This window comes from Zingiber officinale, chromosome 8A (genome assembly GCF_018446385.1).
Source record: "Zingiber officinale cultivar Zhangliang chromosome 8A, Zo_v1.1, whole genome shotgun sequence".
Lineage (NCBI taxonomy): Eukaryota > Viridiplantae > Streptophyta > Magnoliopsida > Zingiberales > Zingiberaceae > Zingiber > Zingiber officinale.
This window is the reverse complement of record NC_056000.1, coordinates 51,921,811-51,946,392: the sequence shown is the minus strand read 5'-3', so window position 1 is coordinate 51,946,392 and position 24,582 is coordinate 51,921,811. Positions and strand designations below refer to the sequence as shown.

The following is a 24,582-nucleotide window of genomic DNA, read 5'->3' as shown; positions in this document are numbered from 1 at the left end:
ATGCACAAAGAAAAGCTCGGATGAACAGTGTTGAAGACACCTCCAGGGTTGTTGGAGGCACCTTGACTACCTTGGTTGAAGCACCGTACGGAGAGGCTTGGAGGCGCCTTCCAAGCAGCTGGAAGCGCCTTGGAGCTGGGAGCAAAGGTGCCTTCAAGTGCCTTGAAGGTGCCTTCAGATGGATGAACTTCAAAGAAAGCAGACGTTATCGAGACTGAAGCTGTGGGGATAAACATCACAGCTAGAGGCACCTTCCGTGGTGTTGAAGGCGTCTTCAGCAGTCTATAAAAGAAGTCTTCAAGCAGATGCTTCATTACACCTGATTCTCATGATCCTTCTCTTATGTGCTACTTCCAAGAAGACCCTAAAACTCTACGATGTAACTACGACAACCGAAAGTGTTACTCTTCGAATTCTAAGTTGTTGGTATACTTTCAATTATAGTAATTAAATTATTGTACTTATAATTCTCTAAATTGTTAGTGAATTGTCTAAAGTAAACACTTAACAAGTGTGATCCTTAGAGTACGAGTCGTCACAAACTTCGAACCAAGTAAAAACAAATAGTGTTAGTGATTGTTTTTCTTTTCTATCTTTATTCCGCTGTGTTTTACTCAATCGTGTTTTAACGAACGTGAAAGTCACAAGGGTTATTCACCCCCCTAGCGCAACGATCCTATAATCCTTAGTGGCACTTGATCTTAAGGTGGTTGGGAGTCATTTTCAATCATAGGGAGGATACCTCTATATGAGATGACGTACCTTCCAATTGAATTGGAGGTAATATGGAAATATCTTATTCAACTACCCCTTCCAGTTGTGTACCTTCAATTGTATATGGAATGGTGACCATTTTACTATCAGCTACATTAGTAGTTACCATATTGGGATCATCAATGTTTTTCTCAAATAATATTTTCCTAACTTCATCGCTCTCACCATCCTCAATAAATTTGTCATTTCCCGTCTAAAAAAAGATCTACTCAAAGTTTATAAAACTTGAAACGGCTTGAGTTTTCAGAGTATCCTACAAAATGACAGCTAACGGTTTTTTAGTTTAATTTTCTTTCGTTAGACCTATAGGGCCTAATTTCATCTGGATAACCCCAGACGTATAGATGTCTCAGATTAGGTGCTCTACCTATTCACAACTCGTATGAGATTTTTGTTACCATCTTACTAGGAACTCTGTTGAGTAAGTAAAACTGCAGTCTTGAGTGTCCCATCCCATAAAGACTCCGACAAAGAAGAAAATGCAATCATACTTCTCACTATATTCTTAAGGGTTCGATTTCGTCGCTCTACTATACCATTCATCTGAGGGGTACCAGGCAAGGTGTATTGCGCCATAGTTTCGCACTCCGTAAGGTAATCCATAAATGGCCCAGGATATTATTCACCTGATCTGTCAAATCTACCATAGTATTCACCACTACAATCTAATCTTATAGCCTTAATCTTCTTGCCAAGTTAATTTTCAACTTCGGCTTTGAAGGTTTTGAACATGTCCATGGATTATGATTTCTCATGAATAAGTTACAAGTTGTTGGTTAGTTCTAGAAAGATCGTACCGGTTCCACTTTACAAAAATTTTGTACAAGTGTCGAACCTATCCTAATAACCTATTGTGTTCTTTAGAAATTAAATTTGAAATCGTAAACAGAACTTAACATTATTAATTTCAAATTTAACTTATCTGTTCTTAATGGTTTAGACTTGGATCGCAAATGAAACTTAACATTATTGATCCAAATCCACCAAGGTTATAAATTCAATTAAATATCAATTTTGGAAATTGGCTCCCAGGTCAAACATGGCGAGGCACATGACCTTCTTGGGTATGGGAACATCCACCACTGCCTCGACAAAGTCTCTTAACGAAATTCAATATTTAATTTCCTAAAATAACATTAGGTTTAACAAAAAAGAACAATCGAATCACAAGATCGAAAAAATAAAATAAAATAAACACAACTTCGAATATCTAATCCGAAAATCTAGAATCATATGCCTCTTGTGTTTGGAATTCATACAAAGAAAAACTAGCATGATGCGGAAAATAATTACTATTTATACCTTTCTTTGTATGCAACAACCTCTTGATCTTCTACCGTATTCCTCTTCTTATATCAGATGTTGTGTGGGCAACGAACTACCGAGATGAGAACCACCCAAGCCCTTCTTTCTTCTTCACCAAGTTTCGGCCACCAAAACTCCTCCAAGGATGTAGAGGTTCGGCCACCACCACCAAGCTCCAAGGGATGCAAGAAACAAAGTCTCCTTTCTCTCCTTCTTCTCCAAGCAATATCCGACCACCTTCCAAGCTCTAAAGGATGAAGAGTTTCGGCCAAGGAGAAGAAAGAAAAAGGAGAAGGGAAAACTAGAAGGGTCGGCCACACCACCAAGGAAGAGAGGAGGAGAATAGAATAGCGTTATCACCCATGAAGGCACCCCTACCCCCTCTTTTATAATCCTTGATCTTGGCAAATAAGGAAAATTTAAATAAAAACTTCCTTATTACTTTGCGATAAAAAGGAAATTTTAATTAATTAAAACTAATTTCCTTTTTTTAAATCCACATGGCCGACCACCTCATTGCTCCAAGCAAGGAAAGTTTTAACGCAAAATTAAAACTTCCTAATTTGTTTCCGAAAATTTTAAAATAAAAATTTATCTAATAATTTATCCCTTCATGGTTGGTTATAAAAGGAATTATATAAATTAAAATTTCTCTATTAAAACATGTGGATGATTTCCAAAAAGGAAAGTTATCTTTTAAAATTAAAATCTTCCTCTCAATCTACAAATAAGGAAAGATATCAAATCTTTTCTTAATCTTTTGTAGAAACTTATAAAAGGAAAATTTTATAATTTTAAAACTCTCTTTTAAATCATGAACATGGTTACAAAAAAGGAAAGTTTTCTCAAAAATAAAAATCTTCCTTTCAATCTACAAATAAGAAAAGATATCAAATCTTTTCTTAATCTTTTGTATGAAAGATTTAAATTTTAAACTCTCTTTTAAAACCATGGAATCCACATAAGAAAATTTTTTAAAATAAAAATCATTTTAATTTACTTAGGGCCGACCACACCATGCTTGGGCTCCAAGCATTAGCCGGCCACCTACTTGGCTCAACCTTTTGGTCTTAGCCGGCCCTAGCTTCGGCTCCAAGCTAGCTTAGCCGGCCACCTACTTGGCTCAACCTTTTGGTCTTGGTCGGCCCTAGCTTCGGCTCCAAGCTAGCTTGGCCGGCCACCTTAGGATGGGTATAAAGGTGGGTATAAGTGAGTATAATACTTTATAAATAAGATGTTACGATAGAGACCGAGAGGAGGAATTGGTTTTGGTCTCCCGATGAAATTAAGCTTCCCGTGTTCGCCCCGAACACCCAACTTAATTTCACCAATAATAATTCATACCACTAAAGAATTATTATTGAACTACCGCACCAATCCCAAATTATATTTTGGGCTTCTTCTTATCATGAGTGTGTTAGTCTCCCTGTGTTTAAGATGTCAGATGCCCACTAATTAATTGAGTTACTGACAACTCATTTTAATTAATGTCTTAGTCCAAGAGTAGTATCACTCAACATTATCGTCATGTCGGATTAAGTCCACCTGCAGGATTTAACATGACAATCTTTATGAGCTCCTTTTTGGGGCATTATCAACCCAGATTACTAGGACACAGTTTCCTTCTATAATCAACAACACACACTATAAGTAATATCATTTCCCAACTTATCGAGCCTATTGATTTATCGAGCTAAATCTCACCCTCTAATAAGTCAAAGAAATAAATACTAAATATATGTAATTGTTATTATATTAGGATTAAGAGCACACACTTCCATAATAACTAAGGTCTTGTTCTTTTATTAAGTCAGCATAAAAAGAGCTTACCTTAAATGCTCCTACTCAATACACTCAGAGTGTACTAGTGTAATTTATCAGTCAAGATAAACTAATACCTAATTACACTATGACTATTCCAATGGTTTGTTCCTTTTCATCTCAATCATGAGCTATTGTTTATAATTTATAAGGAACCGATAACATGATCTTCTGTGTGTGACACCACACACCATATTATCTATAATATAAATTAATTGAACAACTACACTTATCATATAAATGTAATCATTTGACCAATGTGATTCTTATTTCTAAGTAAATATTTATACAAAAAACTAGGCTTTTAGTATACACTCTAACACAAGTATCTATATCAAAAATAGTCATCTATAAAGCTTATAAAGTATGTTTACCTATTCCAAGAAGCCTTAGGGAATGATCCACATATATCTATATGTATAAGCTCTAAGACACTATTACTCTGCTTAAATCCTTATTATGCTTGTTAGTTATTTTTCCCTTGATACACTCAATTTAGATTCCAAAATCTGGCATATCAAGAGTATCATGAATTTCTAGTGACATTTACCTTTTTAGACATTGTTTAGAGATATACCCTAAATACCTCTGTCACAACATGGACAAATTCTCATTTGCCACACCACACTTCACACCTATGCTATGGATCACAATATTATCCATATAGGTTATTGTGTCTGATCTTGTCCGAAAGCTAAGAAGACGGTTGGCTAGGAACATGGCTCTGCGATTGACTGGAAAAAGACTCTGCACTGTCCTATAAAACTAGAAGTGTTAGTGTCGGGCCAGGGAAGGGGTCCTTGGCATTGACCCTCCGATGATCAAGTCAATGATCCGTGTATTAGGAGAAGAAGAACAGTACAAAGACTATAGCAATGAGCATGTTCAAATATGAAGCATCGCATACCTTCGTCTGTAAATGGAGAGCTTTTTTGTAGTGTCACTATTTCTTTATGCACGTCTCTTAAAGTACTAACACAATGTACTAACGAATTACTAGGAAAAGACAAGCCATAAAGTGTCTCTGACACTTTTCCTTAAGCAAGCACGCAAATCTCTGTGATCCGACATGCTAGAAGCTTCTAAGTATGATTTGCCTATGAGATGTTCTCTGTCCTTCGCGGCACAAGCTTCCATAAAACTACGACATGAAAGGTGTACGAATTCTTCTGTAAGCCAATTAGCCACCGACCAGTCAGGAGAACGCCTGTTCGGCAAAGTGTTGTATTGGACTCAGCGCTCACTCAGCCTGTCCCTTAAGTCGGGTGAGGGAATACTAAACCTGGTCTATCGATCGAACCTAAAGCCCGATCGACACATGCCATGGATCGGAGTTTTTACTATTTAACGATGAGGATGGGCTACTGGCCCCAAGTTGAGACGCGAAATCCAACTAAACTAGAGGCGCAGTCGGACATTCATGTCTGACCGGCCATGCGATCAGCTCGGGCCTACCCCTACTGTTGCTAGTACTTTTGTCCTCCTGTTGATTTTGACCACCACGTGCGTCGATCTTCTATACTTTGACCTGTTCTTGGGGGCTCCACCTTTATCACCGTATTAGTGTCTAATCTGTATAGGTTGTCAATCAAGGAATTCGTACTACACAAGATAGAATTTTGAAAAATACTAAGGGTGCATTTGTTTATGTATTTTTCATTTTCATTTTTTTTAGAAAATGTGTGTTTTCTAGAAAATAGAAAATGACTTTTAGACATTCTCTATTTTTTTCAAAAAATACTATCTATTTTTTTAAAAAATAAACATGGAAAATGCAAACTAAATACCATTTTTTATAAAAAGAAAATGGAAAATGCACAAACCAAATACATCGTAAACTTTTCATTTCCAAATGAACGAGTATCCAGATTTATCCAAACAAAGAATAGAAATTAAGTTGTGCCTAAAAGACGGCACTACAAATGTATTTTCTAAATTTAAAAATATATTGTTCCCAAACAAACTCTAAAGACACTTATCGCCTCTACTTTTGCATTCTTGCCCGTTCCCATATAAATGAATCTTTCAATATCAATTGACATTCAGCTCCTAAGACAACCTTACATAGTTACACTTATGTGAATAGTTGCACGCCAATATCTATCCACCAATGTTATTAGGTATTATAGCTAGGTTGACTTTTGAACTAACAAAATTGAGAATTATACCTTTCTTGGCATGTCAATTGACGTACCTGGGGTAATCTTTCTTCAAATGACTTTTCTTTTTACAAAAGAAACAAGTTGGGCCTAGATCTTGTTGCTTTTGTACCTTACGCCATGAAGCCCCAGTCACTGCATGTTAGTTACCCGTACCTTTACTATTACTCTTTTTCTTCTTGTTCGAATACTAAGATGAAGATGCATAGTGAGCACTATGAGATGTGTCACCCCTCAATCTCTCTTTTTCATGTACACATTGAGCTATGAGCTCATTTAATGTCTATTTCTCCTTTTGAATATTATAACTAATCTTAAAAGGAGTGAACTGTATAGACAAAAAAATTAGGATAAGGTTTATAAGAACACATTCAGACATGTCTAGTTTTAGTATCTTAAGTCTTGTAACTAAGTTTGACGTCTTCATAATGTATTCCCTAATGTTGCCCTTCCTGTTATACCGTATGAACACTAACTTCGTAAGAAGTGTAGTATTCTCAACCTTTTCATTTAAGGTGAATCGGTCTGCTAACTCCCTAATGAAGGTATTATCATCTTTATTCTCAATAATTGAACCTCTAAGTGATTCCGAAGTAGGCATCTTCATGATCATAAGACTCATGTGATTAGATTGCTCCCACTTGTGAAATATCACCTTTTATTCCGCAGTAGAATCACCAGTCAAAGGTGCAAGGTGATCATGCCTAAATGCAAAGTCTAAATCCATACAACCTAACAAAATCGTAATATACTCTTTCCATTAACCAAAGTTTGTGCTAGTAAACACGAAAATGTTGCTCAAGTTAGCCAACATTAAGAGCACTATATAAACAAAAGCAAAGAACACCATTCAATTTAACTAAACAAGGCATGTATGTTTATAGTTTTGCAACAACAAAATATACAACTTTATGGACATTAATTGAGATACCTAGTGTCACATTATATTAAGTTTTTAAACTAAATTGTAACTTATTATTGGTACTCTCCAAACAAACTCATAACTACCTTCATCTGTCACATAATGCACCTTCCTTTGAACTGACACATCATGCACATGATTCTTTATTCATGAATTTCTTTAGTTAGCTTATGTTTTCTAGCATCACTTACAATACTTCTAATCAGCCACATAGTGCCCCTTCCTTTGGGCCAACACACTATGCGCATGATGCGCATGATCAAGAAGTTTAACTTAATTTGTGAGATTCCTTAAACATATATTCGACATAAGAATGATTTTTCCTTTAGGTCAATCACCCTTAGTGTGGATATGCATCCCTTTACATTAATATTCATAGCATCCCCAATAATTCTTACTTTGGCGATAATATAGGTTCAACTAAGTAGCAAGAGCGAAGAAGAATACAAGAAAAACTGTCAAAAAAACTGAGTTAAATAATCATCAGTTGACTATATCAGACATCAGTCAACTAAAACTGTCAACAATTGAGTCTCCATGTTTGCCAATCGACTGGCAACACTGCATATATGTGCCAAGTTCTAGACTCATCAATCGACTGGTGTTTAATTGCAGTCGATTGGTACGTAGTAGTCGAGTCTCCAATTGAATTTGACTTGCTTTTGTTCGTGAATTCATGAACATTAGTCGACTAATCTTTATGGCAGTCGCCAGCAGAGATTCCGACAACAAAGTGATCACCTTTGTGTACTCGATCATCCTTATCAAATTGACAAGCAAATCGACCTCAATTTCGTTATCCATCAACATCGAAAAACTTAGACACTTGCTTGGTTTTTCGGGGAGGTTTCTCTTCTTCTACTTTTTCTTTTGTGCACTCATCTTCCTCCCCTACTCTGAAGAGAGGAATACTGGATGAAGATGGCATCATCTTCTCATAATCCTTGTAGCGCTAAATTATTGGTCTCTTATGTTCTTTGTTTTGGTTTCTGTGGTCGATCAGCAACTATCCAACACACATGAATTAGACCCATGCACGAGCTCAGCGAACTTTGCTGCGTCTATGAAGAATAAAACAAACGAACTAACAAGCCTTTCTCCTCTCCTTCTTCAATGAGGAAAAGGCCAGCTGATTTACTCTTTGTAAAGGACAGCTAAATTAAGGAGCTTAATTGGCGTCATCAATTAATTATATATGAGAAATTAGAAGTGGACTGGGCTGATTTTGAATTGGTTAAATTCGTTAAAGATGTTGCAAAAGAGGTTGAGTTCATTTAGCATGAGTGCATTACCATCTCATCGTTTCCAATATTTCACCTAATTTTACATTTTTATTGAATATATTTTTAATTATTTATGAAATTATTAAAATAAATTTATTGATAATTATATCTAATATGTTAACATTGGAAATGTATGATGACACAAGATGAATACGTTTGTAGTGAAAATGTAGGAACCATGATGTGTAGCATCGCTAGGGATGATCCAAAAATTAAAATTAAAAGAGGTTTAAATTTAATATAATAATAAAGTTATGGCTTACTAAATTTTGAAATATAAAATTAATATATAATAGAATCTATTCTCTATCTTTAACTAAATTTATATCATAAAATTTTTAAGAAAATCATCCTATTTTAATAAGAAGGGTCATCTTTACCATTTTTTTATTGCTCGAAAAAACTATGGTAAAATCAGATAATGTTAAAACAGATCAATTCCGCTTTATCACGAGGAACGCCTAACGCGGAAGGAAAAGGAAATTTAGGATTGGACGATTCTTCCTTATTTTATAGAGTTCGGGAGGATGAACATCGGATTTGTTTGTCGGTGGCCACTCAAAGTCTCTTGGTCGAGTTGGTTTGTTCGGATTTTACTTCTTCCCTTCGATGAACCATCGCTGGGCGTGAGGATGCTGCTAAGGTTAAATGGATTCGGAGATTTTTTTTAGGTTTGGATTCAAGTTGGAGCGGATATAAGAATGCTATTTTCATCTCTGAATCTGTTCCAATATGATATGAGGGAGTACAAGGACAAGGATAGGAAAAGACGGGAAGAGGATTCTTGATATCCTTTTATATTTGTTCTCAGGGAAAAAAATAGAGATGAAGGTGGGGATGAAATTCCTTAATTAGAAGGGAGTGAGAATGGAGATTCCTAATTTAGATGAGAGCTGGGATGGGGTGGGGATAAAATTTGGAGATGGGGATGGGGATGGGAATAGTTAATCTGCCTCCATCCCACTTTATTGTCATCCCTATTGAATAGTGCACTGACAACCAACTTCCATAGATCATTCATCACTATAAGTCGGGTAATGCGCAGACAACCGACTTATCCCGGCCCGTGATCCCTCGATAGAAGTATTTTCCTCCTAACTAAATTCCCATGCATGTCCGAGTTGAGGATTGATATGTGTGGTACTCTGAGACCATCTTAATACCTTACCATTACATATTTTTTTGTGGTTATTCCACCTATTTATGTGGAATCGTCATATCAGCAGTCCTTCTAGAGTCGGTCTCACGGATATGAAGGGAGGTAAATACAGGTACATAGCTAAAAGCGCATGACCGGGATACTAAACTCAGATAATGACACTCCGAGAATCGAGCCCTGAACCTCTTGACCACGAAATCATACGCCCTGAGTTGTGCTACGTCATAAGGACAAAATAAAATGACACGTCGCCTGAGAGATCCACCTATTTATGCTCGGACTACGTGTTTACTGGAAGAAAAGTTAAACTTGGAGCCTTACTTGAAGACTCTCTTAAGTATTACTTTTTGGATTTATTACGAGTAGTCAATTGTATAAATAAGGTTTAAGATTGTGAGTAATTTGAAACTTGAACTGGCAAAATGCTTAGTGAAAAGCTAAACTAGAAGGTTCTCTTGGATTTTATTCGCCGGTATCCGTAATAGTAGTAGGTAGGCTTGTTTCATTCATACATCAAAGTTGGGTATAATCTCTTCTCACCCCTACCTAGGGTTCCTTTTTTTTTTATCTATGACTATATGTGAGATAGAAGTTATTTAATTCTTGTACACTCATTGGCACCATTTGGTGGAGAGTGATTGCTTCTAAATGATATCGAAGGGTATTCTTATTTTTCTTGTATTATTTATTAAAACATCTCTAACAATGACGGTTTATCTATAGATCGACCAAAGAGATATCTAAGGTTGAGAGAATGTTTTGATTAGAACACTGTCTAAATTGACTAAGAGATATATGGTATTTAAGATGTGTTTGGTTTAAGTTATCATATATAATTTTAGTTATGTGATTACTAGATAATCACATAACCAAGATTATGGGAAATAAAACATAACTAAATGTTGTTTAATTCGATCTAAATAATGTAATAAAAATATATCTGTTTGAAGATTTTAATGATTAACCTTATTTAATATTTTATTGTATTATCTTCAGTTACAAAATCAACTATAGATATTATTATTATTATTTAAACTCTATGTTTTTTTTAATGTTTTCTTACTTTTTCTTTTTCACGCTTTTTTTTTTGGAGTTTTTTTTACATTTTTTATTTTTTTTAAAGTTTTTTAAATTTTTTTTATTATTTTTTATGTTTTAATTTTTTTTATTTTAAAAAGTTTTTCCTATTTTTTTATTTTTTTATCGATTTTCTATTTTTTATGCTTTTTCTATTATTTTTATTTTTTACGTTATTTTTAAATTTTTTCCCTATTTTCTTACCTTTTTTTATGTTTTTTCATTTTTTTTTGTTTTTACGTTTTTTTTATTTTTTTATATTTTTTACGCTTTTTCCATTTTTTTTATTTTTTATTTTTTCCCTATTTTTTATTTTTTTTTTACGTTTATTATTATTTTTTATATTTTTATTTTTTTTACATTTTTCTCTGATCCAAAGATATTTTTAGTAAAAAAATTCATTAACCCCGAATCAAGAAAAAACTTAATTTTTTAAGATTTTCCGATTTCAGGTTGCATACCACTTTTGTTGACGTATCAGGAATAGAACATTACTCAGGAATCATCGATTATCTAAACTAAATAGAATTTTGTTAATAACCTTGGATGGATAACCAAGATTATCAAGAATAACCCTCAATTAAACATACCCTTAGAACATCTCTAATCAGGGATATTTGGAGGGGATATTTCTTCAAATATCCTCCCCTCTCAAATATCCCCTATTATGGAGATATTTGAAGGATGATTGGGAATCTGGTGGGACCCATCAAAATGATGGGCTGTCATTGTTTTTGATTTTTTATTTTTTTTATTTAATTAAATCATATGGATCATCAAAATAGTGGGTTGTCATTATTTTTAGATTTTTAAATTTAATTAAATAAAAAAAATTAAAAATACGAAAAACAAATACAATGTTAGAAAAATAAATGTCCAAAAATTAATTTAAATATAAAATTATATGTAAATTAATAAAATGGTCATAGGACCTATAAATATTTGATTGATGAAATATTTAATTGTGAAGTTGAGGATATTTGAAAGTAAGATATTTGATGGGTGGAACCCATAAATATTTGGATGGTGAAATATTTTATTATGAGATTTGAGATATTTGAATAGTAAAATGTTTGAAGAATGATATAAAACTAGGGATCATAACTATTTGAGAAGAATATTCTCAATCATTATAGATGCTCTTAGTGTTTAGGGAGGTTAGACATAAGCTCGGAATTTTGATGACTTCAAGAGAGTTCTACAGACATTCTTGTCTTTTATAGAGGCTTACTTCATCCCTCCTTCATTTATAGAGAATAAAAACAAAATGATCTGCAGATGAAGTGTGTATTAGGTAAATAGAAGAAAAGAAAGGAATTCATTTGTTTTTTTTTTCACGAAATAAATATGAGAAAGTTTTCTACTATGAAAATATTTCTATAATTTTTATTTCCGTTCTTCCAAATGAACCAGGTCTAAATTTAAATATTTGAAAATGATGGAGAGCATATCTTATCCGCATTTTGGATAATATTAAACTTTATCCTCTCTCTCGACAAAACCATGCAAACAATATCAAACATACATTCATATTATAGAAATTTATAAATATCAATTTTTTCATTATATGAATACAAATTTAGAAATTTTAATTAATTTATTATTTCAAATAAAATACTTTTTCTATATTTATGCAGATATGATGGGCCTGGTATGGGCGACATTACCTTTTGGGCTCTGCTCGACCGGCCCAGGACGATGTCCAAGCTAGTTTTTTTGTCCACGTGGCGGAGCGAGGACCAGAACGCCATGACCTCAAAGCTCACTATATGTGGCTACTGGCTGACCCCTACTGGCTCACCTGCCTTTGCAGTCGGGCTACTCCTCCCATGGCCGCTTCTTCCCTCTTCTCTGCTCCTACTCACCCTCCCGCCTCCTCCTTCTCTTATTGCCGCCGGATCTCCCGGTCTGCTTCCGTTCTCCTCCCCCACTCCGCTCCTTCGCGTCCTCTTCTCCGTAGTGCCGCACTGAGGCCGCACGCCAACCTCCGGAACTCCCCCGGCGAGACGGCAGCCGAAGATTCTAGAGCTGGTGTGGCTGTCTACAGGCCAAGATCTTACAAGGTTCTCCTCTCCGACGCCTCCCGGTCCCTCGTGTCTGCTCTGGATGATGGCAAGACCCGTCTGGAGATTGATTTCCCGTATGTTCCGTTGCCATTTGTATTTGTGCCGGATTGATTAGAAAAGAGTACGTCTTTGTGATTCTTCTTACATTTTAGATGATAGAGACGGGACCAAGGGTTACGTGCTTATAGAAGTGCTTTTCGATTTGCCCTTAAAAGACAAATTTCATCTAGTCAACGAGAGTCAATACCACTAGGCAACCACGAAATGTTCACGCGAAGAGAGCTGTATAATTTATTTTTACAAAATATTGATTAAGAGACCTATTGAAAGGAATCTCAAAATTTTTCTGGAAAGAAGATACTTTCTAAAGTTTTGGAGCATTTTGCAAGAAACTAATACATAGATGGGGGATTGAGGTTCTGCTTGTTTCTCTATTTGAAACTTTTGATATATTTTTCTTTCTGGAAGTGGTTCATTATCCTTTACCTGACCAGTATGTAGGATCCTGGCGAATGAAGCAGTATTAGAATTACTTTTTTTAACTTGGTTCCTTTTTGTTGTTTTATGTAGAAATTTCCTTTTGGAATATGATATTATTGTGTAGAATTCAAGCGTTTTTCTTCTCTGTTAATTTCTCATTCTTTGTGTTTTACCTGGGTAAACAGGCCCTTGCCAAGCGACATTTCATCTTATAAGGTATGGATGTATGTTTCTTTCTTTCTTTCTCTTTTTCAATACATGTTGCTCTGTTCCTTAACTTTGTTGGAATGCTTATTTCTAAAGATATATTTCCTAGTGTAAATGATTCATTATCAAGCTTCTGATCACATAGGGTAATTCAGATGAATTTATTGATGCAAACATCCAACTTGCACTTGCTATTGCTAGGAACCTGCAGGAGATGAAAGAGATCAGATCTTGCATTGTAAGTTTGAGTTTCTTTCAACATTCTTTCACGAGTGATACAATTGATTTAACATTTCATAGTAAGCATGTCAAAAATAGTTATTTTTATAGTTGAGAGCAGTGGTTTTATCTTTGGTCAGAAGAACAGTGTTCTATTGTGAAATGCCATACATGTAGATGATGTTACTTTCTTAGACAGACTTGATTATTACAATCAATTGATTTTAATTATGGTTCCAACAACCAAATGCTATGAAGGATGCTAGCAACATAATAATGTGGTATTGACCGACTACCTAATTTAACTTATTCTTCAGAAGTAGGCAACATGGATTAGTAGTGTTGAGTCTGTTGACACACTAATTGACCTCTGTTGGTAAGATGCGTGCAACATGGGCTAGTAGTGTGATACCTACACTCTACAAATAGATCTAGGAACAGAGAGCTAGGTGCACCAAGGAATGTGTATTTAAAGTCTTTGAGGGGGAAGGGTAACTGTTCTTCCATTTTTAGCCTTTGTCCAACATGTGGATGACAAGAAGTCAATGGTATGCGCTCTATATATTTTAATGTTACATGGTCTCCCACTTGAAGGTGTCTCCACTTTATGGATATTAAGGTTGGATTACATAAATCTTGGGATCTTTGCTCTTATTTCTCATTTTCCAATCAAAATGACAGGTCAATATATTTTCAATATGCAACGGATTAGAACTTCAGCACCAATTGGTAATGAAGATAAGTTCAACACTAGTGGAAGAATTGATATGGCAGCATGGAGAATAAAAGGGTAAAAGGACTTCATGAGTGCAGATAAAGTGCATGCTTGCACAAGGTAATCTAAAGGTAGCGATCTAGGGTATCGAGGAACCTTTTGAAACACATTAACAAAAAAAAACAGAAGGATGTAAAGGCATTGACAGCAATACTCTTTACCTTGTTCGAAGAACTGTTATATGAGGGGATTCACATGTTGATGATGATTATGAAGAAGCTCAAGAATTTGAACTTGTCATGATGCTTTTACAAGAATTTTGATATATGAGTACTTTTTTTTCCTTGTATAAGATTTGAGATAGGACTTCTTTGAACACTCATAATGATTAGGAAATCCTGCAATATTTGTTGGACTCAGTGATCAAGTTCAGGGGATGGACAAGGCCATTGCTCTCCTAAATTAGTTTTCCTCATCCTACAAGGCATTTCAGCAGCTTTGGTATGTGATAATGATGTTTCTCAAGGCTTTAATGGATATGGGGTTCTTGCCAAATCAGGAGATGCTGGCAATTCCTTAGTTGTATGTGATAATAATGAGATTTTGTACCTAGACGGAAACGTCTTTCTCAAGGATTTAATGGATAATGAGGTTCTTGGCAAATCATGAGTTATTGGCATTACCTTAATTGTATGATGGCAAACAAAGGTCGAGGGACTCACTAATTAATTCTCAATCAAAGGAGACAAGGAGAGGACACACCAAGTTATGCTACTGAAAAAGAAGGGTAGGTCTCATTAAAATAACCAAAGAATTCTAGTCCAAGAATGTGTTGACTTCCCTATGGGAGAAATGAGATCTTGAAGTTTGCAGAGGAAACTTGATCATAGTGAGTGTCAAGGTGTCATTAGGCAATCATCATACCTTGCTGTATAGAATGTTTCAATTGTTGCTGTAGGTAGTTTTAAAGAGAGAAAGGTCCAACATAAGATACTCAGCGATAGAGTTCCAAGTGCGCCGCCACTACTTTCTTTGTCAATTATTTAAGGGAAGAAAATAAATTGCAGAAGAGGATGCTTCAGTTAGTGAGTCCATTAGGAGAAATTGAGTCCTATATAATATAGGAATTACAAGGCTTGACAGAGCCAAGGATGAGGAGCATAAGGACATGGGACAGACATTAATATCATAGATGAAATTTTGAGGATGACCTAAGATGCAGTGGATATATACAAGATGAGATTAGTGGAATTAGTGTATCTTTTTTCTTCATGCTTGAGAAGGTATGACTGAGGAGTCCTTTGGAGGATTAGTGAGTATACGAAATGTGAGTGCTGTTAATTCTTTAGTGATTAGTCTACATGTTGATGACTAGTGGATAGTGAGTGTCCAAGAGTTTGTAATCCTTCTTTCTATTGTTTCTAAAAGTATATACAGAATATAAGAAAGGGAAGAAGAGGAGATGAGAATGTGCATGGTGGCTTGTAACACTTTGTAATCTCCCAATTGAAAGAGTCCCCTCATAGTCATAGGTCTTGATCTAAAATATAAGCATGTGAAATTCAGTGTCTGTATTTTTGTTTTCTTTTTCAGTGAAGGCATCAAGGTGATTTGTCTACACTATCTGTAACAGTGTTGATGACATTTAGCTTTTATTCATCTTCAAAGTAGGATTTTTCATTATTTAGCCTTTTGATTGTGTCCTGTATTACAGAGGTTTGTCCCCTGGCTTGAGTATTGCATTATGAATGTAGTTTAAACCTTTGGTATTTTAACTTGCATTTGTCATGGATAGATTTTAATCTCATACAGTCATATTGTACTGCCCAAATTATTGTTATACAACTGATTTATCTTTGTCCAAAGGTTAATAAGTCTAAATGATTCATCATCATATCTGGTATCATGACTAGGAACTTTGTCCTGTCTTCTGCTTACTAGCAGTGTGAATGGTAATTGCAACATTTCATCCAACAATCTCAAAGTCTTTAATTGTCTTTCCTCTTCATGAGCAGTTCCCTGGTAAAACCAAGTCTTCTGTTTACCAAGCTCAATGTCAGCTCAGGCACATTCTGAAACATATATGTGATCATTAAAACTATGTGCTGATTTGTTGATGATTGACACATGCTTAAACATGGCTTGCCTGTTGTCTCTTCCATGTTACTCAACATTGGTTTCAGTTTCTTAGATGCCAATAGTGCTTTGATGTGGCAGTTTATTATTTGTATTACAACTATTAACCTTTTAGTTGATGAATTTCAGGTGTTCCCTGACCAACCAGAAAAGCGCAGGGCTTCTAAGTTATTTCGAGCAGCTCTTGAAACAGTATGCTCAGAATAAATGAAATATCACTATCTTAAATTTTTAGCTTACATGGAATTACACCTGTGGGAAGAAAAAGTATGGTGTTGTGTTACTAGTAATTTGCTTTTGGAAGCACTCTCCTTAACAAATGTCATTCTCGTTTTATATTAGATTGGTGGTGTAACCATTGGGTCATTAGATGACATACCAAGTGGACCTGTCAGAAGCTTCTTCAAATCCCTAAGGAACACATTGGATCTTGAGTTTAGTGATGAAATTGAAGGTCAGTGTTTCAACTTACCTGCCGATACTGGATGTCATGTGAATAGACATTTGTCATTTTCATATATGTATACATTTGGATCATTATCTATCCAAGTGACAACAACCCTTGCAAATGCTGGAACAATAAAATTAAATCTAGGATATATCCTGTTTTATGATGGTCCTTAATTATGTGAAAGAAATAATCCTGTAGTTGGGTCATGGCATTTTCCTATGTCATTATTGTTAAGTTTTGCAGGAGCATTTTAGTTGAATTCTTTTCAAGCAGTAGCTTAAATTTTTTATATGCATTATGTAAGGTTGATTGCTCATGAATGCAGGTGAACAGAAGTACAACGAGGCACCACCATCTTTATATATTTTTATTAACTGTAGTACACGTGATCTTTCTGCTATAGAGAAATATGTGGTATGTTCTAACTACTGGTATGTTGTATCTTTTTAAACTTGATTGGTTGAAGAGTTCAGACAAAATGCTGGTTGTATCTCTAACAACTTTACATTGTAGCTGCAATTCTGAATTTATTTAGTGCCATGAAATAGAGGTGGTCTATTGCATGTAGGATGACAATTAGACCCTCCCAGATGTGGCTCCACATCAACCCTCTCCATTTTTGCTCCATAGATTAGTAAGGCACGGATTGCCTAGGTTTGGTTATTCTTTTTCCCTTTTTCCCGCCTTCTTATGCCATCTTGTATTCATTTCCATTTTGGAACTGAAACTTGTAAATTCTTTCCCTTTTTCTCAAAATGAATACTATAAACAAACCATTGAACCCAACTGATTTAGATTGATGCACAGTTATGTTCGAAGGATTCATCATTGTTGGTAGCAATCATTCCTTGTCAGGTCAAAATGTTTTCGTTGACAGATGAAGCCAGTTCATTTCTTAGTCCCATGGAATTCATAGCATTTTCATATCTTAATGAAGTGGAAGAAAACTAGTTAGATGAAATTAGTTCTTGTAGATTATCTTTACGACAATAGACATTTTCTTGCCTTAAATGTCACAGTATTCCAACTAAATGGGTATTGAATTTTACTTTTTTATCCTTAATCATTCTCCACCTCTAGAATCCTACTGTTCCATCTTTTCACCTTTTTGCAGGAAAAGTTTGCTACAACTGTTCCAGCTCTTCTTTTTAATCTCGAACTTGATACATTACGGTGAGCTAACTTTAGGATACCCTAACATGTTACTATGTTTCTTACTCGTTAACTTGATCATCTATCTCACTGATTTGAATTTTACAGTTCTGATTTAGGCCTTCTAGGTTTCCCAACCAAGGATCTTCATTATAGATTTCTTTCTCAGTTTGTTCCTGTGTTCTATATTCGAACTAGAGAGTACTCAAAGGTATGTGTCAGATTATTAGTTAATTTTGCGCAAATTCTGGAAGCTATATTAGTATGTATATATTTTACGTTGAAGACAGTTCCAGTTGCCCCTTTCCTAGTGAATTACAGTGGAGCTCTATTCCGTCAATATCCAGGTAAGATGTTAAAATGCTTATGATCAAAGGGCTTAAACACATGATATTGATTCAGTCTTTCTTGAATATGTTCTTTGCATTAACAAAACAAATTACATTATTCCAACCTAAACAAAAAGAAGAAAATTACATTATTATTCTCTTTTGCAAGAAACAGATTTAGTTTTGTTTTATGCAGGACCTTGGCAAGTGATGCTCAAGCAAACTGAAGGCTCCTATGCTTGTGTAGCAGAAAGTGCTACTCGTTTCACTTTGGGAGAGGTTCTAGTTTTTAGTGAAAAATATTATTATAGCCGACTGAGTCATTTTTCTTGGTTCCTCACCGTTTATGTTTTCATGTTTAGACTAAGGAAGAACTTCTGAGGGTTCTTGGTCTACAAGAGGAACAAGGGAGCTCATTGGAATTTCTGAGAAGGGGCTTCAAGGTTTTGGATATAATGTGACCTATTTTTTTATCAAAATATCTAAATCTTTAGTTTAATACAAGCAGTTCGGATCATAGATGTTTGAAATATGAAGAATGATATAAGGTATATATCAATTAGATCAAGGTTCGTTATGATTCACATTTTGCTTTGTTATGCAGAATGCAACCTGGTGGGAAGAGGACATTGATTTGGAGCTGTCTTCTGCCTGGCGAAGTTGAAGACAAGTTCCAGCAGATGCTATGTTATCATTATTTATTTTTGGTTAGTTCTTTCAAAAGTGGTTTTTGTTTTTCGCCTGTCCTTACAAAGTTCAAAGAGCAAATGGTTGTTACTTGAGGGTTAGTGATCTATCTCGATTATTGTTGTTTATCAAGTTCGAATAAGTGAAACATCATGATGATAGTGCTTATAAAATCTGCAATGGATTAATGTAGCTGAAATATAGATGGTCATATAGCTTCATGCCCTCTCTCTTTATTGAGAAAGGAAATAATTAAGGCAGGCAGAGAATTTAGGATACCTTTAGTATGAATGGATGGAATAAAATGAAATTAAAACAAGACTAGTAATGAAATGAAATGAAAAGAAAAAATGATCTATATTTTATTTCTTTGTTAAGTTATAATAATAGAGTAGTATAACAGGGAAATGTTTTAATTTATGTCTTTTATTGTTTGTCTGATTCTTTTGACCAATTTTACATGCATGGTTCATCAATCTATTTCATAGTTGGTGGTTTCAGTAATCTACACACAATATGCTCGCCTCCCTCGGTTCATTCAATATGTTCTCATTTGATTTACCTGATATGTTTGATCTAATCAATTTGATTGACTTGATTGGCTTAATTTATCCATGCAACTTAACTTTATCACTTAGGTGGCTCGATTGGTCTGCTCAGCTCGATTAGTTAGCCTAATCGGTTTGCCCAACTTGATTAATCTGCATAGTCTGATTACTCCATCTGCCTCGGCTGACCATTTGATAGAACTTATAACTATTTGATGATGTATGGTTACTTTTATCCTCAATGTCAGTATAGAGTGTTTCTATCGCTTCAATCTCCAGAAGTCAATTTGACTTTGCTGCCATTTCTCTCACATTTCATTGATGGCGAAATCAGGTTTGCACCATCCTTTCATTCTCAATATTGTGACGAAATTCATAGCAATTGAATTGATGTGACCATTTTTTTTTTGTTTGTTTAGTTGATGAGACGGTTAGCTTATACCAGATGTCGCGATTCCGTTCACAATACTAACAATTTCACATGCTACATCTGAGATTTCATATAATCTTTTGCCCATTCCATTCCATTCCATTGCATGTTGAGCTCTTTTGACCATGACACCTTTTTGGCACAAGTATTTTATGCTGTGGCAGTTATGAACTGCTTATTTAACTTCACTGACCTTACCATAAAAGAGGTGCTGCATTACAGTTGCATGACGGCTGATAGTGTTCTCAGACGTCACTAATGTTCTGGTTATCCGCTACCACGGATGCAGTTGGAAAGGAGTCGACCGTGGGGAAAAAACTTTCTCAGTGGAGTGGAAAGGTAAGAGAAAGGTGTGAGCGAAGAAGCAAAGGGAGAAAGGAAAGGACCACCACCTCCAACGGCCGACTCATGGCCAGACCGTGAGCTCGTTGTGGCTAGACCACAATTTGTGGCCAGGTTGGAGTTCGTGGCAGCTGCGGCTGCAATTTGCAGCCATGGCACGAGCTTGCGGCCGTGAATTGCGGCCAGACCGCAAGCAATTCATAGCCTGGCCATGAGCTCGCGTCCGCAATTCTCAGCTAGGCTGTCAGCTCACGATTGCCATGAGCAATACGCAGACTAGCTGACCCCTCCTAGTGTGCCTTTTTTGTGAGGATGAAAACTTTGTTTCTCACAATTTGGGGCAAAGGGAAAGGTCTACTAAACACCATTAAAATCCTGTTTGTAGAGGAATACAGTGGCCTAAAAGTAATGAACTAATATTTTTTATTCTAATTTTTTTTAACGTTTTATCCCCTCCAATTAAGATATCCACACCACACACCCACACTTAGCATGCACGCTGTTCTTAATTAATCTTTTTAGCCTTGAAATCTTATCCTGTGTAGTGAAAGCATCTAATCCAACTTGGATAAAATTGACCATAAAGATGATCGAGGCTGCACCCTTTATGCGCATGGGTTGTTCCCATTTTAAAAGGATAGGCCATAAAAACAGAAAATTGATAGATATCATTATATCATGGGTAAAAATTAAATGAGCGTCTTTTTTATTAATTTGTCAAAAGTTTTTTTAGATTAATTATCAAAATAATATATTTATTATTATTTGAATGGTATCTTTTTAAATCATGTTCTAGTATATATGATGCATAATTGTTATAATATATACGAATAGATGTTGGTTGATAGTATGCCTTGGTAAAAAAAACAAGAAAAAAAATTGATACCCAGAAGTTTAGTATATTGGTTGTGTGTTCTATTTGGAAGAAAAGAATTTATAAATATGTTATAATTGGAAATCAAATCATGATATCTGAATCATAATCTAAATATTTATCATAATTCCAAGAGCTATGGTATCATAGTACGCCGTAGTAGTTATGTATCATACTTGTTAAATACAGATGATTTAATTTGTGTACATTCGAACTGTCTGAGTATGGAGGAGTGACTTGAATAACAATAATAGGATGGTGTGTTAAAACAAGAACATAATTATCCTTTTGCTATAAATAACACATGAACCTTAGACCGAATGAATGGTAAAGTGCAAAATATATTTGAATACATAATATCTTTTACCTTTTGAAATTGTGTGGTTTGATCTTTCGGATCAACACGATTTTCTTAAGCATGCTTTGTTGAAGATTATTATTAATAATCTTACTTATCTATCTAAGATTATGTTATTTAATCTTATTTGATTTAAGTAATGAATAATTCTCAAGTATGTGATAAAAGATGATTCGCTCGTCCTCAACGTTTCCGTCAATTCGTCTTTAGGTCAATATGGATGAAGTAAATTACGGGTGGTTATTAATCATTAATGCAGGTGGTAAGGCATGGGAAGAGGTATGTTCGGACACGTTGAGTTTTGATTTTAAAATCTCATATGGTAATATCTTATGTTTTAATCATCACATCACTCCGAAAATACAATGATTCTCAAGTAATGAAGTATATTCGTTATGTCAATAGATGAGGGATATAATTCGAAATATGATTATTTTGAAAGTGTGAAGTTTTTCATCATTTTGAAATTAACTTAAAAAGTTTTAATTTTTTTTTTAAAAAAAAATCCCAAAACTGAGTATTCCAAATATTAAACCAACTAATTATATTTTATTTCTTATAATCTGATAATCATATAATTAATCATGATAACTTAAATCGTATTTTTTCCCCCTTAAAGTTCGCTTAGGTACTCTTTTGAATAAAAGAGAATAGGTGATGATTCAAAATCAGCTCATTTAACAAATCAACAAACCTTGTGCTTCGGGGTATTAGGACTATCCTTCTGATATTTTTTTAAATTTTAGCCCCTCGTTAAAATAGAAATTATTTAAGCCTCTGCCCATAAAGGTTCATTTCCTATTTGATAGATTAAAATTTAAATATTTAAAATTTTAATGAATCATTTTTATATATAAATTCAACGTTGAATTGATGATCGAACATGACTGTACTATTTCGATGAGTAATAAAAAAGAGATGTCATTCATCTAAAAGAAACTGGCACCACCACTTACTCTGTCCCTTCTTTCACTTTCCTTCCTAAAGTCAAAAGCCTACTCACACTCTGTTTTTTTTTAAAAAAAAAAAATCCTCCAACATTTCGCATGTGAGCTGCAGATCTTACTCTCTATAATGCTTCATAATTGCCCTTCTTAATCCCTCTATGTTTTTCATTTTCATATCTTGGCCAGCACCATCTTAATGCCACTAACTAGCATTCAGTTTGACCCGGATTTGCAAGGACTCAGATTTCTATTCTCATCCGGAATTGTAATATATATGTGGCTGACACATGGAAACGCATAAAGCATGCCCAATTATTGAATGCTTCAATATTTCCTAACAAGCACCGTGCTTTTCTCCGGCTTTAGGGGGTTGGGTTAAAAGAAGATGGCAAATGTGAAATGTATAATGTGGTATTTGCAAAGGTGCATTGCATCCATTCATGTGTCGCTACGAGAAGATAAGGGTTCGCAGTTCGCTTTGGGCCACACCACCACCACTACCGCCACCGCCACTATATTCGGTTAGCATGCGTCGAGATTGAATTCATAGAGTAGAGACACGACCGCAATGGTATCAATGGAGCACAATCATTAGAAAGTCTCATGACTTTTTGTTTTTGTTAAAGTATCATTCACGGGCTCAAAAAACACGCGGTGTTTGGAAAAAGATTGCATGATATGAGTTCGATTGTATGGTACGCGGTGTCACTTTATATTTTATAAAGTATTTCAAGATCACATAATAATTATTTTATTTTATTTTTTCATTCGCTAGTTTAATTCTAGAAAGAAAAAAAAAAGTTGTTGATGCGTAATTCAATAATAAAAATAAGTACGAGAGGAAGGGAATATCAGAGACAAAAATCAAGGAGATTGATTCGATCTATTGCCCTTTGAGGTTCTATTGGCACGTGACCGGTAATAATTGCCACACTAATCAGAAAAGTATTGGCTGAGCAATTAAGGAAAGTACTGGCCGGCAAGCTCAAAGCGGACAATTGCGGTTGCTCAGCACGTGGCTACCCGACTAGATGGTAAAAGCTAGCAAGGGAAGCGTGACGCGTGGCCAGAGCGTAATCGTGCAGCTGTCGGTTTCTCCAGTGCGATTACGAGAAACACGCATCTTAAAGCAAAACGCGCCCTCTATAAGAGCCCAGCTGCCGGTGCCTCACTGATCCTCCCCCAATTCCGATCTTTCTTCCGCTTACGGATCGAAGCAATGCGCTCTCCGGCGAGGTTTTTGCTCTCCTCCCAGCCGGCCCAGGAGGCGGAACGGATGGACGCTGCCTTGGTTTTCCACTCCGATGTCATCCTCACCCTCGCCGTCCTCCTCTGCGCGTTCATCTGCGTCCTCGGCCTCGGCCTCGTCGCCCGCTGCGCCTGGCTCCGCCGCTCCTTCAACGCCTCCGACTCCTCCTACGATCGGCCCCTTCCCCTGCCCCTGCTGCGGATCCCCAGAAGGGGGATCAAGAAGAAGACCCTCCGAGCCCTCCCCACGGTCTCCTTCGTCTCCTCCTCCGACGCCGCCGCCGCCGCTCCAGGCGGCGTCGAGCTCGTCGACTGCGCGATCTGCCTCGCCGAGTTCGCCGACGGCGACAGGGTCCGCGTCCTGCCGCAGTGCGGGCACGGCTTCCACGCCGCGTGCGTCGACACCTGGCTGGGTTCCAACGCCTCGTGCCCATCCTGCCGCCGGGTCCTGGTGGTCCCCGCGCCGCCGCCGCGGTGCCAGAAGTGCGGCGGAGAATCCGCCGGAGCAGCAGCTTCCGCCAAGCCCACCGAGAGCGGCGGCGCCAGTACCTCGAAAACCGCGCATCAGATCTGCGTTCGATGAAATTTTTACAAATCCGTCGGCAAAGATGTGCGCGGCGCCCTTGTACATACAGCAAAAGGAAGATCACAGATCACGGATCACTTGCAGAAACAAAGGATTTTCTTGTTATTGCGAACGGATCTGGCCATTCTCTCATTCTCAGACCCTCGTCCTTCCTCTTGATCCACAGGAGTAGTTCATAATTGGTTCAGTAATCATCAAGCACTGGATTTCTCAGGTGTTCATGTGCAAATGAGAAATCCCAAATTGTCTCGACACACATCAGAGTTTTTGGCAACTGAATAAAACCACTGTGAGGGACCTTCCTACA

General features: G+C 36.1%; 2 protein-coding genes across 3 annotated transcripts; both read left to right on the top strand.

Moving 5' to 3' along the window:
- Positions 1–12,298: 12,298 nt before the first annotated feature.
- Positions 12,299–19,134, top strand: LOC122009057 (protein LPA3-like). Of its 2 annotated transcripts, XM_042565050.1 has the most exons (12): positions 12,299–12,640; positions 13,232–13,262; positions 13,399–13,491; positions 16,453–16,515; positions 16,666–16,777; positions 17,100–17,188; positions 17,889–17,947; positions 18,035–18,137; positions 18,213–18,273; positions 18,452–18,534; positions 18,618–18,698; positions 18,860–19,134. In XM_042565050.1, exons 1-12 carry the CDS (start codon positions 12,330–12,332, stop codon positions 18,917–18,919), a joined length of 1,146 nt encoding a protein of 381 aa, XP_042420984.1. In that variant the 5' UTR covers positions 12,299–12,329; the 3' UTR covers positions 18,920–19,134. The 2 variants fall into 2 exon arrangements, with proteins under 2 accessions (XP_042420984.1, XP_042420983.1); XM_042565049.1 differs by having other exon boundaries at positions 18,035–18,273.
- Positions 19,135–23,601: 4,467 nt separating this feature from the next.
- LOC122011514 (RING-H2 finger protein ATL8-like) lies at positions 23,602–24,582 on the top strand. Its single transcript, XM_042567908.1, has one exon. It carries the CDS (start codon positions 23,661–23,663, stop codon positions 24,270–24,272), a length of 612 nt encoding a protein of 203 aa, XP_042423842.1. The 5' UTR covers positions 23,602–23,660; the 3' UTR covers positions 24,273–24,582.